Source organism: Anastrepha ludens, chromosome 5 (genome assembly GCF_028408465.1).
Source record: "Anastrepha ludens isolate Willacy chromosome 5, idAnaLude1.1, whole genome shotgun sequence".
In the NCBI taxonomy this organism is placed as follows: domain Eukaryota; kingdom Metazoa; phylum Arthropoda; class Insecta; order Diptera; family Tephritidae; genus Anastrepha; species Anastrepha ludens.
Window position 1 is genome coordinate 53,565,291 of NC_071501.1, and position 16,597 is coordinate 53,581,887.

A 16,597-nucleotide genomic window follows, 5' to 3' on the forward strand; every position below is an offset into this window, starting at 1 on the left:
GCAACACTGGGATTATGTTGTTCTTAACTTTGTGAGATGGGGAGAGTATACGATTTAGCGTTATTACAGAAGTTTCGAAGAAATTTGTTTATTATTTATAGATCAGAGTATGAGGAAATATCTTTTACATATGACACAATATTGGGGACAGTGAGCGAGGTTTTGGAACAGTTCAAACTTTACAATGTAATTCCAAACGTAGGTATTGCATTGCAAATACAAAGTCTGACAGCTTCTGGCATTGTTCTACTACTTAGGTAAAAGTTCAATATTTTAATTAAAATTTTGGAGTGTTTTGTAAGTAATTGCTTTTAGCATCCTCAACTACAATTGTTACTTCATTCCATTGCATTACAATACAGCGCAATCACACTTCGAGGCTGTTTTGAATGCACATGGTGCAAAATATGTAATAGCCGATCTGAAGTATGATAATGGAAATTGTAAACAAATAGGGTGTGTAACTGTTTTTCATAACAAAATGTATATTTATGAAAATACTAGTTTAAAGAAAAATGCATGTGTCGACGTTCCAAGCCTCTGTTATAGTATTGCTACGTCGGGGACTACGGGACTTCCAAAGATCGTACAAGTGCCGTACTCTTGTATGGAACCCAATATTGTCGCGATCAGGTATGATGAATTGAGATATGCTATGTTTGTTTCACTAAATAAACATTTCTTAGTACACAGTTAAAAATATCGGAATCTGATGTGATTTATTTATGCGCCCCTTTCACATTTGATCCCTTCATGGTGGATTTATTTTTGGCACTCAATAGAGGAGCTACGTTGCTAATCTCCGCACCAACTTTACGATTAAACCCAAATAAATTAATAAAGATTTTATGGCCAAAACTTCTAGATCACGACAGATCTTTATTAAGAGAAAATTCGAATTGCATAGGTGCGACCTTTTTACAGGCAACTCCTTCATTTTTCCGTCTATTTGGTGATGCTGCCATAAAGGATGTGATCTTACACGAAAGTAATTCCTTGCGATGCTTAGTTTTAGGTGGGGAAGATTTTCCCACAAGATTGGAATGGAACTCTTGGTTGCCATCTGCGCCAATAAATAAGCGCATATTTAATATTTACGGAATAACGGAGTTGTCGTGCTGGTGTACAATGCATGAATGCAATTTTAATGATGGCTGGGAACGAGCTCCTCTTGGTGCGCTACTCGACAATCAGACTAGTCTTCGCATAATCGATAAGAGTGGTATGGAGTTATCTGGAGTATGCGAGGGACAATTGGAGATTGGTAGTGCGACTCGAAAGTGTTATATTCCTTCCATAGATGGCCAGTTCAGTCATGAGAGCACTGAATTGTGTTTCCGCGCTACTGGTGATGTGGTCCGTCAGGATGAAAGTGGAAATGTGTTCTATTTAGGCAGAATAGACAGCATAATTAAGCGAAGGGGCGTTCGCTTAAATCTAGGTAAGCAATAATTTTATGTGTTTCTCAAAATTTTATGCTCAAACAAAGTTAGACTTCATGTGAAGTCGACTCATTTTTATCCGTTTAAAAACTTCACTTGCAATTACTATTGAAATAATAACACCACATCGGAAAAACACGATATTTGTGTTCTACGGGATTCACTCGTCCGGTTATTATATGCATTTGGACATAAAAAATGATTATACATATTTTTTCAGCTAGAATATACAGACTACCACGTGAGCTATCGAAAATTTTATTCTTAATTTGCATGCTGCCTCGTCAAGTTCATAAAATGGCATCACTCAGTTAGATATAATCCAATACAATATCCAGATTTCCACCAACCTTTGCAGAAAGTAATATTATGTCACCCGACCAAAATGTCAAGTCATTAATAAAGAGTATAGAGCTTACAGATTCAACAGAAGACTTATGTAACAAAAATTTAGTATGAACGTTGAAAAGGGCTTGTAGGTGCTGTAACACTCTCAACTATATCTGACTCGAAAAATCACGCAATCACGCACCAATCCCTTCGGTTACGGCGATATAGGCAGAAACACCCAGAAAATGGGTAAGAAACATGAGAAGATGTCTAGATAAGGAAGAGACGATCTCGCACCTCCTGTGACATTGTTCTGCTCTATTCAGACATATATTTACCATTTAAAGTAGACAATTCTTTAATGAATTGAAACATCTCAGTACTGTGGAAATCAGGGATCTTCTAAAAATTTTTAAACGTACACACTGGTTTTAGGATGGATAAAGATAAGTTCCCTATACTGCATCATAATGGGCTCAGTGTGTCCCAACAACAACCGTTTCAACCTACGTCTATTCCGTTTCTTTACGACTATTTGTCCAAACAAATTTTGCGATGTTTACCAAATAAAATTTCAGCATAATTACAACCGATACAATCAAAAAAAAGCTATAAATATAAATTTACTTACGAGGCCCAGTTGCCGAGCCTCCAAATATATGTACAGTAGGTTCTGTTTATATGCGGTAGATACGTTCCGCAAGAAACAGCATAAAAAAAGCTACTAGTTCTATAGTAAAACTATAGATACGTTTCAAAAGTGCTAAAACCGCATAAATCTGAAATAATGTAATAAAATCGCATAAAAAAGGGTACTAGTTCCATATTATAACTATAGATACGTTCCATAGACCGCATGAATCTTATTAAATAATTAAATAAAATCGCATAAACAAAATATTGTATTTTTGAAAATTATATCTTTATTTAAGAAACGTCAGAATCGAAAAATAAATTTAAGTCAGAAATAGAATCAGACAATACCCACATGTTGCGCGTTCGTTTAGGTTTTAGCGTAAAATACTTTCGTCACTTGAGGAAATATACACGTCTGATCTAGATAGTTATGCAGGCGGTTCCATACTTGTAGGGTTAGCATTTCTGATGTAATCTGTGATGAGTTTTTGCTTAGCTGGTTTAGAATCTTGTTTATATGTACAATTCCCGATAGGTCGATATGCATTTTGTAATTAAAAAAAAAACCGCACTATTTCAAAACCGCATAAAAACAGAACCTACTGTATTTCATAAATTGATTTATTAAAAATACATTTATTTAATAAATAATAGCTAATTAAATATATACATACATACATTGTATGTGATGTCAGCCGCGAGGTCGAGTACTAATTAAAATATCATATTCTCCTTGATTAAACTCTCCTTTAACCGCAAAACAATATAGCTACTATACTTTACTTTGAATCTTTTCAGAAATTCTGCAGCAAAATATACAGATGTTATTAAAGACTGAACCTAGAAATATTAAATGTGTCTGGCAAGAAGAAATGCAAAAGCTCATTTGTTTTATAGAAACTAGTGCAGATTACCCTAACTCCGGACCGATGCATATCCGACGACTTTTGTCAGAAAACTTGATAGAAATAAAGCGACCTGATGATATAAAATTTATTCGCAAATTTCCCCTAAACTCACACGGAAAAGTAGATATTCGTTGTATGCTTTCACAAATTGCCGAAGACACATGCCAACAATCGGTAAAGCCAGTAGAAATTTTACAGAGTTTTATTATAGAAACTTTGGGATTTGATCCATTGAACCCAATCTCGGAGGTGCCCAGAATTAGTACCAGCAATAAGCCGGATCCTATTTTGTCATTTACAGCTGCAGGTGGCACATCTTTCCAGGCAATCGTGTTGGCTAGTGAAATTGGTCCGATGTTGGAGCACACCAGCGATCGTAGTGAATTATTAGGAATGTTACTAAACCCACAACAGTCGCTAATATCTATTAAGGACTTTCTGGTATCATGCTCATTATCAAAAACTCAAATTATATCTAAAGTACAATCCAATAAGCGAAATTATTGTCTTGCAAAAAATTTTAAGTTTCTTTGGCGTACTAGTCTTAATAAATGTGTGGATTCATCTCCAATCATTGTTGGAAATAAATGGATATGTGTTGGTTCACACTCGCATATTTTAGCAACACTTGATGGCAGACAAGGGAATCCCATAGCTGTACTGGAGCTACCGGATCGAATAGAGTGTAAAGTGGAAGTGGCTTTGAATGATAAAAATCCCTATATGGCGTTCGTGGGTTGTTATGATCATTATTTGTATGCTTTTAACTACACAAATGGTCGTATTTACTGGCGAATAGACATGAGCGGAATCATCAAAGCGAAACCTTTAAGCTGCAAATCCGGGCTTATCGTAGCTACTTACGGCAAGACATTCAATGTGTTTTGCGTTTGCTTAAAGGTAGGATATTTTTCATTGAAAACTCATATTTTTTATGAATTAAGTAAATATGTTTTTCTTGAAGACACAAAATTATATTTGGCGTCAAAAAGTCGGTGCGATAGGTATCTTTGCCAGTCCAGTATTGATAAATGATGCTGCAATGATAATTTGTGCTCTGGATGGTACTTATTGCAGCGTTAGTGCAGATTCTGGTAAATGCCAGTGGTTACAAAAGTGTGGTTCACCTATCTTTTCAACACCTATTGTAATCAGCGAGGAAAACATAATTATTTTAGCCGAAGTTGTAGGAAAGGTGCACATTTGTAATACAGAAAGCGGAGAAGTGGTTTGTATAATTACTTAAGTTCAGATAAGGTGAGAATATCTTCTATATTTTTCAGATAAAAACATTCTGTGCTGGATCTTCAATTTTTTCTGGTTTAACTACAATACCTGATATGAATAGCAAAGTACAAGGGAATGATACAAGGTCGACAAAAATTTTGTTTGGTTGCTACGATAAGAATGTGTACTGTTTACAGTACATGAATGCAGCTGATGAAAACCAGCAAAGTACACCTGTATTACACCTACTATGGAAGGTACAACTTGATAGCAACATCTTTGCAACACCTGTAGCCATTTCTATGAAGGAAGATAACTTTGTATTAAGCTGTTCCATTAATGGTTTAATTGCGCTTTTGTTGGCTGAAACCGGCGAGTTAGTTGCTACACACAAACTACCCGCAGAAGTATTTTCCACTCCTTGTCAACTAAATAATCAAATTTTTTTAGGTTGCAGGGATAATTACGTCTACTCATTTTCCATAAAGTAATTTTAAAAAGGCTGAAAATGTTGGTTCACTTATAGAATCATTTAAGGGGGAGCCTGCTTTAGAGGCTTCAAAAAATCGATTTTTTTTTTGCATAAATGTCTTCCCAAACTATCCAAGAATGTGTCGTCAAAATTTCAGAAGCAAATTCAAAATATTTTCGTAGTTACAGAAGAAATTGTGAGCAAGCAACGAGCAGGCATACGAGCGGCCGGATCGCTCGAAGTGCGATTTTTCGGTTTTTTATTTTTACGATTTTTCCTAATTGGCGGAAAAGATAGGTAAGAAGTTAAACTTCCTATCGAAGCGAGATAACATTGATTGCATTCGGAATTAAATTCTCTTCTAGTTGAACCTAAAAAACCTTAAGAAAGCTATGATTAACCGACTTTTTAAACAATCTAAAGTGGATTTGTTTTTCCAAAAAAATGCTTTTTTTTTAATTAGTGAAAAATTGTTGAATTTCTCACTTTCTGTTTAATTTTCTTAGTTTAACTAGAAGCTATACTATACTAAAATACAATTTTTTTTGGGTTTTTGGTTTCAGATGAAAATTGCGACCTGCATCTTTCCCACCGCACGACACATGCACACTCGAGGCGTCTTGGCAAAATGCTTGTACCAAGCATAATATGACATATATTTTAATGAAAATTTTTTAAAAGACTGTTTAAATATATAACAATATCAATCGAATATTTCTTTCCTTCCCAAAAAAATCCACGAAAAAATCGATTTTTGAAACCTCTAAAGCAGGCTTCCACTTGTCTATTTCGATTATCGCGTTCAGATTATATACAAGTTTAGCGAAACTTTCGTATAATACGAAATTAGTTCACAAAGAATTTCGTCATATATTATATTTTGCATCCTTTGCTTAATATACATATGTATGTGTTTTGTTCCTAAAGTTCATTGCTCTCCAGTATTCCGTTATAGTACTATCCCTTCATATCTTGTTGTTGTAGCAGCATAAACATTCCCCATACTTACATACGGGGAATGCTGCTGGAGTGACAGTCCTTGACCGGATATAAATCCGGGTCGTTTCGGTAACGTAGAACCGACTGTCGTGGAAACGATACCACTCTGATACCACTACTACTATCTTACCTTGGTTTGATATAACAACTCGTCTTGCCCGTAAATAAATGTTTGAAATTAGTATAGCAAAACACGAGCTGATGTCACTAAAACATCATATTCACGAAAAACGAGGTAGCGGCCTACGAATGGCGCCACCTGTGCATTCTCTACATCGTGGCAGGTTACTATTTTGTCAATGTGCGGCGGAACAGATATGACAGGGCCGTGCCAATGTTTGCGGGGAATGCATAAGAATGCCGCTACGTCAAAAGATATTTAATGGCATTAGTTATCACGTTTATAAAGGGTGGTTAAATTTCAAGGGCCGATGTTGAATGTGAACCACACCTAAACGTCAAGGACACCGTTGGACTTCTTTCTTTGGGGTTATTTGAAAGAAAAGGTCATCGTCATCGAAAATTTGGACATTCCGAGGCCATTTGGCCGATATTTTATTCCATATTTTATTCCGTAATTGAGCCATACCAATATTATCATAATGAAGAGAAATTACAATAATTTCCTAAAAAAATGTATTTTATTCAAAGTCAACACCGACCCTTGAAACTTAACCACCCTTTATAACTCATTCAAGTGTTTCTTATATGATGATTTGTAGAAAAGTATGTTATATAACACCTAGTAGTGAACCCTAAACCTCATCAAAAAAAATTAAAAAAGAAAAATCACAACTTCACTATTTAGGTGGAATAATTTAACTGTTACCTAATTGGTATAAAATAAAATAAAATACCGTATTTGCTTTATTTATGGATGAAGTTTATTTAGTAGAACACAAATTGTTGGCAAATTGAATAATGTATAAACCTGTATCAGCGATTTTTAATGGTGACCACTCGACACTTGGCCTAATTATGTGTTTCGAACGGTCATTGGAGCCATCGAACGCTGTCCGTAAGTGGTTTTACCGTAGTTTTGCTCATTCATTGTGAGTCGCCATTCCTATTTACTTGCCAGGAGGCCAGGAGGCCAGCTGAACATTTGTACATTCAAATTACCCCCAAAAAACAGGCATCACGCACTAAACTCATATTTTTGGACTGTTTCGTCAAAATAAAATAAATGCACAGGTGATCGGGATGTGGTTTTAGAAGCTGTGCTAAAGTCTTGAGCAGACAAACATTTCGGCCACAGACCGTAAACCTTTTGACAGGACTCAGCATCACCACACAAAGCACGCGCCAATGAAGAATGGCTTAAAAACAAACTTAATTTCGCCGACAAAATGGCAATCGGGTTTCCTAAAATGCAAATCCGCTGGATTTTTCTTTGTGAGGTATTTTAAAGACCAAAGTTGGCTCTAAAGAGCAAATGGCCGATGGCTTCACAGGCTGTTTTAAAGCTATAATTCAGGCCAAAAGTGACCACATGGAAAAAAGCTGATACGGTTTTTTAAAGGAATTCATTTGTCAACAATTTATGTTTTATTGAATAAAGTTCATTCATAAATTAAGCAAATATGGTATTTTTGAAAAGTGGGAAAGACACATGCGATATTTATTGAATAAATTGTGACAATGGATATTAAAAAATAAATGAATACATTAAACTTCATTCTTTTTGGATCTACAGTACGGCCAAACAACATTAAAATTAAATTTTATTTTCTAAAGAGTATAGACTTACAACGTCTATAGTAGCTAAGAATATTTGTGTGTGACATTGTACATACATACATCATAAATTGTTGCATGTAAGTTTTTACAAGAATGGTCAATTTCATTTTGCATTTCTGGACGATTCCATGGTGAAATGCATTCAGAAGGTGTGGCAAATATCAGACCATTAATCGAACTTCAGTGAATTTGAAGGAATCGGCTGATTTGCTGACGTAACAAGTGATGATGGCCAACACTGCTGCAGAACATTGCACGAACTAGAAGCCGCCTCTTGCCAGAATGTGACATCGCGGTTGGAACTTTTACTTCGTTGGGTATTTCATAGTTTATTAGAAAGACGAATTGGTTTAATCATATTGAGGATTAGAGGGGAAACTTGAGCCCAAACTAGTGGTATCCCAATGAGTCTCCAAACTTAAGTAAACTCCTCCTCATCTTCTAGGAGAGTAGCAACCACCCGAACCTAGCAGTTCTGCTAATGTTGCCGACACCGCCACCATTACCGGCACTCTTAATGAATTAGAGGAGTTGGAGGATCGGGCCTCAACACAGAGACTATATCGCATGGACTTTAGCGACATAGAGCACGTGGTGCCTAAATTCAATGTGCGACATTTCGCCCGGGAGCAAGGAGTTATCCGGCGCTGATGAAAGATTTAGGTGTCTCACATTTCGAAGTTCACTAACTGATACCGCCAAAGTATTTTTTATAAAACAACATAAACAAAATTTTTTTTTTTTATTAAATATATTAAATCTTCTTAATTTTATATGACCTTGGTTGTGAATTTATAGGCTATTCATTCTTTCGCCTCATTTTTGTGGCTTTAGCAGCAGATTTCCTTAACACAGCTGCAGCTTTTGCCTTTTTTTCACACATATTTTTTATGTCTCTTTCTCGTTGTGGGATAACATCTTTGGTTTCAGGAAGTCTCAATGTAAATTTCTTTGCTTGGCGTGCCAACGCAGCTGTACTTGTGCTTGGAGCATCTTCCACAAGATTGATATTAAGATAAGTTTGATTAGAATCTGCCTCCAACTGTCGCTGGCTATTGGAAACTTCCTCTTGTTTTTTGTTACGGCGGTTTCGTTTTTTAATCTTGCTGGCAGTGCTTTCAGCTTCTGTTATATCTAATTTGCCAGCCATAGTGTCGATCGCTTTCTGGACACGCTTACTTACCTTTATACCTCGCGACTTTAAAGCACTCTTTACGGAAAAGTAATTGCGTATACTTGCTTGGGTTTGCTTATCGTTGATTCGCTTGAGAACAGGTTTAAGCATTTCATCAGTTTTAATTGTTGTCCAACCGAATATCTTTTTCGTGAATTCATGTATAGAGTCCACATCGGGGTAACCCCAGCTGAATTGAGCTTTACTATTGTCAACTTTTGGGAACAAATATGCTTCCACGACCTATTATATGAAACGTACATTAGTTTTCAATATTTGCATTTTTCTATAAACCCTATTTTAGTTTACCGCGGGGCTAGGAAATCCATCATTTAACTCAATGTTCTTTAATTTTTTTCTTAGCTTAAGGCGAGCCGAGCTACCAGGGGGCTCAGATGAATCTTTGTATGTTTTCAACCAGTCCCGAAAACGGCAAAGCGCTGACAGAACTGTTCCAGGTAAGTGATGATCGGCATAAGATTCTTGTAAGTTTTTTGGTGTCGCTGAGAACGTTGCTAAAATTTCCAAAGCTGTAACAGTACCGATGCCATGTATGCCTAAAGTAAGAATTAAATAAAAATTAATTAGTTATAGAGAAAGCTTGGACAATTTGTTACCTGTTGTGTAGTCACTTCCTACTAGACAGGCTAATTGTATTAACCTTTCGCGGTCGCAGTTAAATGTGTCTCTAATTTTATCAGCCTCGAATTTCAAAACGTGTTTTTTTTGTTCGAAAAAATTCTTAAAGACAGTTCTACCTCCAAATAACCAAATGTCACTATCGTCGGTAATGGTGCCATGCGTTATATTTACTGATTCTAGAAATGCACACTGTGCTTCAGCCTCCATTGGAGCTACAATATAGGGAATACCAAAAAGCCTCAGTAGCTCCTGACATTCGGTATGCATGCTTTGGTTAATCGCAGTGCCCAATCGATCTTGGCGGTTACGTTCGTTTTCTAAATCACTTCGTTCTTTAGCTAAATCTAATGCCAATGTTTGAAGTTGTTCGGTCGTTTTTTGCTCTTTAAGCGCACTAGCCGCATTTTCCAGTAAAACCTAAATATTACGAATGAACATACGTTTCTCACGTTTTTTTACTTCATATCTATTTTACACATACGTACCTCAGCCTTCAATTGAGCCATATCTTTTTTCGATAACTCCACTACTTTATTAGAAGATGTGGGTGAAGAACTCTCAAATAGTGTTTTAGATACCTTAGATAGCTTGCGCCCTTGGACAGGAGATGCATTGATTTTACCAACGGATCGTTTTTTGTGAGACGACGGTGTTTTCTTAACAAAAAAAGGAGACTTAACGGTAGGAGACTGTTTTTCTTCTTGCACATTTAGATTATTTTCTGGAGTTCGTTTCACAACGTATTTTGTTTCGAAATACTCATTAATGCTTTTGTTCTTCGAAGGCGTTCTAAACTTAGGTGATTTACTTGGTGTTATTTCTTTTTTAAGTTGCTGGTCATCACTATCATATATTTCAATAATTTCATTTTTTGGTGGTAATTTTCCACTCGAATTGCCAATATCAACGTCGCCTAATCTAATGTTTTTGACGTCATTAGCTTGTTTTTTTAACTCATCCAATATAAAGGACATTTTTGTGTTATCACTTATAACCTCACCGCTTGGCGCTACTTTGTTTTTATCTTCATTAACGTCTTCGCCATAATTTTTGGTTTGTTTTCCTATGTTACATTCTTCATTATCTAAAATAATAGTTTCAACGTTTTCAGTCCACATTTCGGGGCATTCCTGTTTGGATTCTTTCACATCAATTTTAGTCACTTTCTCTATTGAAGACTCAAAAATATCCGCAAATAAATCGTCTCCTGCTACTAATTGGTCTTCGGGCCTTATAATAATATCCAAATTACCATCAGACTCAGTTGTTGAAATCGCCTGAACATCATCAACAACTTCTTCTAAGTCCGAGTCATTTTCTGAAATATCTTCTTCAACCGGTTGGGTGCATTGCTTTGATTCGTTGGTTTTCATTTCCTCTGGATTTTTTTCCCCACGTTTCCTATGTTGTAATAACAAATACTTATTTAGGTTATTTATGCTTAAACATTTTCTGCTTGCATATATTTGGAATTGTATTGTTTGATGAAATTCAATAATTATAGTAAATTAGTAAATTATGATCATTGAAATAGCAGTCCAAAGCCTAATCAACTTTTCCTAATTTGATTTTGACATAGATCAAAAATCTTACCCAATACTTGCTTAATCACAGCAGACTGATTTAAATCAAAGAGAATTTTCTGCATTGCTGCGTTGTCCAACCAGAGCAAAAATAGCAACAAATTCCATTCCCATGGCAGCCGGTTTTCCCCGACCAAGGGCTGCCGCCCCAGTAAACGTAAACTAGCCTTGTATCGTATCCCACCCCCAATCTATCGTCACAGGAGCAATCCCTCGCAGCATATATACTCCAAATACATCTCTTGAGGGCTGGTATTGAACCTAACCCTGGACCAGAAGTATTCTACTGCGGCATATGCCACAAACGTCTCCACCCGAACTCCACCTCGGATAGGTGAAACAAGTACAACGGGTGGTGTTATCTTAAGACCTGTTCGGCCCCTGACAACAGTCAAGTGCAATTCTTGCCTACTCGGGCATCTTTCAGACCGCAGATTACAAATTTGATGTCAGTTTTTCAAAATTCAAAATGCCCTACAAATTGAACATTCTGAAACCTTTGGAGTCATTGATTACACCCATTTTGAGTTTTGAAAAGTTTTGAAAAAAAAAAAAAAACTGACGTCGGATTTGTAATCAGCGATTCCAAAAATCGAATACCAAAGAAGTTATTTTTATGAGCTTGGCTTAATGTATTGTAATTTTTATATTTCGATCGTAATCACTATGTTAACCGCGTTTTATTCAAAACTGTTTATATATATTAGTTATTATAGTGTAAGCTTTAGGCTTTTCTTTGAGTATGGGTTGGGATAAAAACCACGGGAAAAATAACAGTTACCACATTTTTTTTTAATAAAAAGTCATGAACACATATTGCTGTAGACAAGGCCCCAGGACTTTCTTTATAAGAATTCTGTATCTGTTTTATTTTTATAGTTTTTCGGAACTGTATTTTTTTAGCCAAGTAATAATGGTTAAAATGTAACTTATTTTTTCGGCAAAAAACTGGGGTTAACCCGAGAGACTTTCTGACTATGAACAAAATTAAGTCTTCGACTTCACATGTTTTACGACGCAGCAGGGCATTCAAGATGTATTGTGGGAAACCAAATTGTCTTCTGAAGAAATGAAAATGAAGTTAATTCACTCTTAAAATTTTGTATGGCAAATAACGTAATTCTAAGGGTAATTAGGAAGTGCTTTTAAAAAAAAGAGAAGTTGGAAGTAAAAGTAATTATAAACTCCTCGAAATCGCCTCACGTCAAAAATTACCCATTACCCGAGTTGAGACCTGTACGCATCGCAGCAGCATTAAAAGCATAGGCTTAATCTAAAACGAAGGGCGAAGGTATTGGCCTTAATCAAGTAAAAGGGCTTAAAATCTTATCGTGCCGCCAAATATCAAAATCGTTCTGACAAGCACAACTTTGGAGCAAAGGCGTACTGGACTTCTTTACGTGTTAACAAAGTTAATTTAAAATTTACGAAATGTATGTCCTAATTCAGAATCACTTATCACCTGTCAAATTTTGGCCTGACACAGACAGCGCACATTCCTACACAGCAACCGTGAAATAGTGCTTCGACAATGTCGTGGATGTGATCTCTAAAAATGTTGCTTAAATGGAACAATTATACCGCACAAGTTACCAGGGGTCGCATTCAAAGAATAATAAAATCAATCAACAACTTGAGTTGAAACGACGGGCCTGAGAGATTTTTTTTGTACGAAATTCATCGTAATTTCATTGTTACTTAAAGTTTTTAATTTTTCATTTTTATTTATTTATAAACTTGTTGCATTAAAAATGAAATAGTTTTTACTTTTATATAAAAATATTAAATAAAAACAAAAATATTCAAGTTTTATTTTATGAAGTGAGCTGAAATTAATTGTCTGCATGCTCATACTCCTCGAGATTTAATCGTAAGAAAAGGGGTTAACAAAAGTGGTCGAATATTTTTGCATAGCAAGGAACTATACATTTTTTGTCGCACAATTGTGAAAACATTATAAAACTCATTTATTTCAAAATAAAAACTTCCGGAGTTTTAGTTTTCTTTCAGAAGTTATAGACATTTTTAAGCGTACAGATTTTAACTGATTCACTTTTATTGCTTTTAATAAAATATTTTTAACTTCTGCACGAGTTTTTTGCTACCGTCCATCGTGCAATCGAACTATATTGCTGCGTTTACGAACAAACCTTTAGCTTTAGCGCGTTTTTGAAATTCGGCACATTTTAACTTCATTTTAACTTTGCATTTCATTGCACGATCTTCTTCCGTTACAGTAAATGGCGAGCGGTACCGTGACATGCTCAACGAGTTTTTGTTTCCAAAAATTGAAGAGGATGACATGGACGACATTTGGTTTTAACAGGACGGTGCAACTTGTCACACTGCCAAAGTTACAGTCGTACTTTTGGCTACCGTTTTTGAAAACCGAATAATCAGCCAAAATTCCGATATCAATTGGCCGCCTCGGAGCTGTGATTTAAGCCCGTTGGACTATTTTTTGTGGGGAGCCGTTAAGGTCAAATGCTATGCGAACCATCCAGAGACGATTGATGCTTTAGAACACGAAATCGAAGTTGCCATTCATGAAATTGGATCCCAAACAATCTAAAATGTGCTTAAAAATTGGGTTGATCGAATGGCCTACTGTAAAGCCAGTCGTGGCAGTCATTTGAACGATATTATTTTTCATTCATAAATGGCAATGTTCAATCTTTAAAATAAAAAAAAAAGTTTAAAAAAATATTGATTCGATTTTTTTTATAGCCGATTCAAAAAGCAAATTTTACGTGGCCCACCCTATACTTTAGTGATATTTTTCTACAAAAAATGGTTCGTGAAAACGAATATTTTCAATCGTTTTCCGATCCCGGTACGAAACTTTACTCACATATCTTCCAAAGATGCTGCTATTGCCTGGGCTATAAAGAAGTTCTCATTTTCACTGTCATATTCTACTTGCGTTGTGTCCATTATTTCTTCTACTTCTTCTTCGTTCATTCCACCATATTCGATCATATAAGCACGCGCGGGTCCAATAGCGCTATTTTTTAATTGTTTTCGTTGCTGCCGGTTTAGTTTAATGTTTTCATTTGACTCATACTCGCAGCCTTGATTATAAATATGCGTGTCGCTTTCCATAGAAAGTGTAGTTGTACTTCCTGAATTACTACCGCTTTTTTCTTCAACTATTTCGGGCTGCAAATTCAACTTTGCTTTTTTCTGTGAACTATCTTCCACATATACTTTTGCTGGTTTTTTATCATCTTTTTCGATGTTTTTCTTCAAATCACGTACTAGAGTAACTCGCAGAGTTTCATCAGAGCATACTATCTCACTCCCTACAATTATTTATTTTACAATTTTAGTATAACTTTTTGTTTAACATTCATCAAAGATACATACTTCTTTTCGTGTTTTCAAGAACTAGTGTGCCATCTTCAGTAAAGAGGTTTTGTAAATCCGTAAACGTCAATGCGCGTTCGCCCATTTCCTTTTCGGTTTCCTCGATACTTTCTTGGACTGCTCTCCGTTTGAGCAATCGTTTCATTTGAAAAGAACTGAAATCATCACTGCATGAGGGCAACTCATGAAGACGACCCCATGACGACTGTTTTCTTGTTTCTTTTATATCCACTAATATTTCGTGACGTACTTCTGGCGGTAAGCTTTTAAACTGTTCACTACGCACATCAATTTCTTGTAAATTTGCATTATATTCACGCCAGGGGTTTGAATCGTCGAAAGAGCTATCTTCTGTGGATGTAGATGTTTCAAATATTGTGCTCGTATTTCTTGTATCTTTGTTTTCGATCTCTATGCCCACTTCCTCCTCATTTGGGAGCTCCGGTAATTTGAAAATATCATCTTTCACTGCACCATCATTGATCGCCACACTTTGCCTTTTGCTAGGTGACTTTAATAAAAGTTGAGCGTTTATACCTAGGGCTTGTTGTACTACTTTTTCCTTAGAAAGGGATTGAAGCAATAGAGCCTGTATACGATCAGCTTCATTATTTAATTTACTGCGTTGTTGCTGCCTTCGAGCCTGAAATATTCATAGTTTCATTCTTTTCCGAAATCAATATTGCCCGTATGTAATTTAAAAGACTTACAATGGTATCCCGTTTAAGCTGTGGTACACAGCCATCGAAAACAAAAACAGGTCGCACGCGATAATAAAGTAATTTGCATAAACGGTGGAAAAGGCCAAGCAAATGAGCATGCGGTAGCAAAGAGCCTTTGTTGTCTTGAAATCCTTTAACAGCCTGATACAGCCATATGGAAATATCTGAAAATATGCGGTAATGTTTTTAAACGAATTTCTGATGAATATCAATGCACTCACCAACGGCGAGTATTTTGCCTTCTAATGTTTCTACCGGTACAGGACTACCACACGGTTCAACAAGTTTCCAAAGGCCTGTTACTCCCATATCTTTTAAAATTGTATCTAAGTACGTAAATAGTTATTTGAATACGTAAATAGTACAAAAGGTATGATGAAATAAAAAAATTACCCTCTTAGAGTAATAATAACAAAGTAAAGCTGTCAAACAATCTATCGATAGTATAATCAATTGAAATAATTATCGGTAGTTTTGGTACTATCGATACTATTATTGCATTGAAAGCGTATTCTCTACCTATCGCTTTTGATACTTGGAGGGATAGGTTGGAAGAGAACCAAACCTGACAATATTTTTAGAAGCGTAGTTTTTATTTTAAGTGGGAAATGGCTTAGAAAAATGAAAATTTAAAACAACAAGGGACAAAAAAATTTGCAAAATGTAACTATTGTGGAATAGTGGAAGAATACCGAACTAGTGGTAAAACAACAAATTTAAAAAACCACATTTCAAGATCCTCCTCCATCGCGTATTCAGGCAATACTGCTTCAAAAATCTTTACAAGTGTTAGACTCTAGGTATGAAATACCAAGCAAAAACTAGGTATTTACAAGACAAACTCATTTTCTAAAAATACGATTGTATTGAGTCGTACTTAAAATTGAAATAGGCAAATATTGAGTATGCATGACATGACAAAGCTGAGCAGGGCTCAAACATATCGCTTAAACTTAAATATACAAGATGCATCAGCCGTTTATCAATGATATCATAAAAAGGGGTGCTATTACTGAAGGCTGATTAAATAAATGTTTTTTAAATATACCAAAAGAGCTTCTTAATATTCTTTATCCTATTGGCGAAGCTGCTTTGGGTTTACATAAAAAATTAAAATTAATATCGCAAAAGATCGATGGTCATGATTATCGATAGTTTGACAGCTCTATAAAGAAATATGAAGTTTATTTGCTAAATGAGTAGTGATGAGATACTTTTTCTGTAAAATTTTAGTACTCAATACTTATTATCCTCATCATGTTGGTCTCCTTGCCGCGGGGATGAGGCTTAAGTGGTGGTTTGACCCCCATATCATGGGGACCAACCCAACACGAACTAAGAGGGAAGCTTCATATG

The 16,597-nt window shown here is 35.7% G+C and overlaps 2 protein-coding genes across 7 annotated transcripts; one reads left to right on the forward strand and one right to left on the reverse strand.

Moving 5' to 3' along the window:
* On the forward strand, nt 1-13,811 carry LOC128865275 (beta-alanine-activating enzyme). 6 transcript variants are annotated; one of them, XR_008454779.1, is made up of 7 exons: nt 1-257; nt 316-633; nt 687-1,441; nt 3,207-4,216; nt 4,281-4,544; nt 4,600-5,312; nt 5,579-5,662. XR_008454779.1 is itself a non-coding variant. In XM_054105435.1 (7 exons), the coding sequence occupies exons 1-7, from the start codon at nt 37-39 to the stop codon at nt 13,391-13,393; spliced, it is 2,772 nt and encodes a 923-aa protein (XP_053961410.1). In that variant the 5' UTR covers nt 1-36; the 3' UTR covers nt 13,394-13,811. The 6 variants fall into 6 exon arrangements, 5 of the variants coding, with proteins under 5 accessions (XP_053961410.1, XP_053961409.1, XP_053961408.1 ...); XM_054105435.1 differs by lacking the exon at nt 5,579-5,662 and adding an exon at nt 13,391-13,811 and having other exon boundaries at nt 4,600-4,800; XM_054105434.1 differs by having other exon boundaries at nt 4,600-4,800; nt 5,579-8,355.
* On the reverse strand, nt 8,459-15,659 carry LOC128865274 (DNA excision repair protein ERCC-5). The gene is made up of 8 exons (XM_054105432.1): nt 15,463-15,659; nt 15,230-15,405; nt 14,520-15,162; nt 14,005-14,455; nt 10,056-10,971; nt 9,546-9,987; nt 9,238-9,485; nt 8,459-9,171 (listed from the first exon to the last, which is right to left on the reverse strand). Exons 1-8 carry the CDS (start codon nt 15,548-15,550, stop codon nt 8,554-8,556), a joined length of 3,582 nt encoding a protein of 1,193 aa, XP_053961407.1. The 5' UTR covers nt 15,551-15,659; the 3' UTR covers nt 8,459-8,553.
* Between the last annotated feature and the right edge of the window lie 938 nt (nt 15,660-16,597).

What these genes read in the sequence shown, in the direction of transcription:
- LOC128865275 (XM_054105433.1), top strand. Translation starts at nt 37, where the DNA reads ATGGGGAGAGTATACGATTTAGCGTTATTACAGAAGTTTCGAAGAAAT. An exon ending in GGCATTGTTCTACTACTTAG is followed by an intron (nt 258 to 315) that starts GTAAAAGTTCAA and finishes AATTGCTTTTAG; the next exon opens with CATCCTCAACTACAATTGTT. An exon ending in TGTTTTGCGTTTGCTTAAAG is followed by an intron (nt 4,217 to 4,280) that starts GTAGGATATTTT and finishes TTTTTCTTGAAG; the next exon opens with ACACAAAATTATATTTGGCG.
- LOC128865274 (XM_054105432.1), bottom strand. Translation starts at nt 15,550, where the DNA reads ATGGGAGTAACAGGCCTTTGGAAACTTGTTGAACCGTGTGGTAGTCCT. An exon ending in TCTTGAAAACACGAAAAGAA is followed by an intron (nt 14,456 to 14,519) that starts GTATGTATCTTT and finishes AAATAATTGTAG; the next exon opens with GGAGTGAGATAGTATGCTCT. An exon ending in GCAGCATCTTTGGAAGATAT is followed by an intron (nt 10,972 to 14,004) that starts GTGAGTAAAGTT and finishes ATTACAACATAG; the next exon opens with GAAACGTGGGGAAAAAAATC.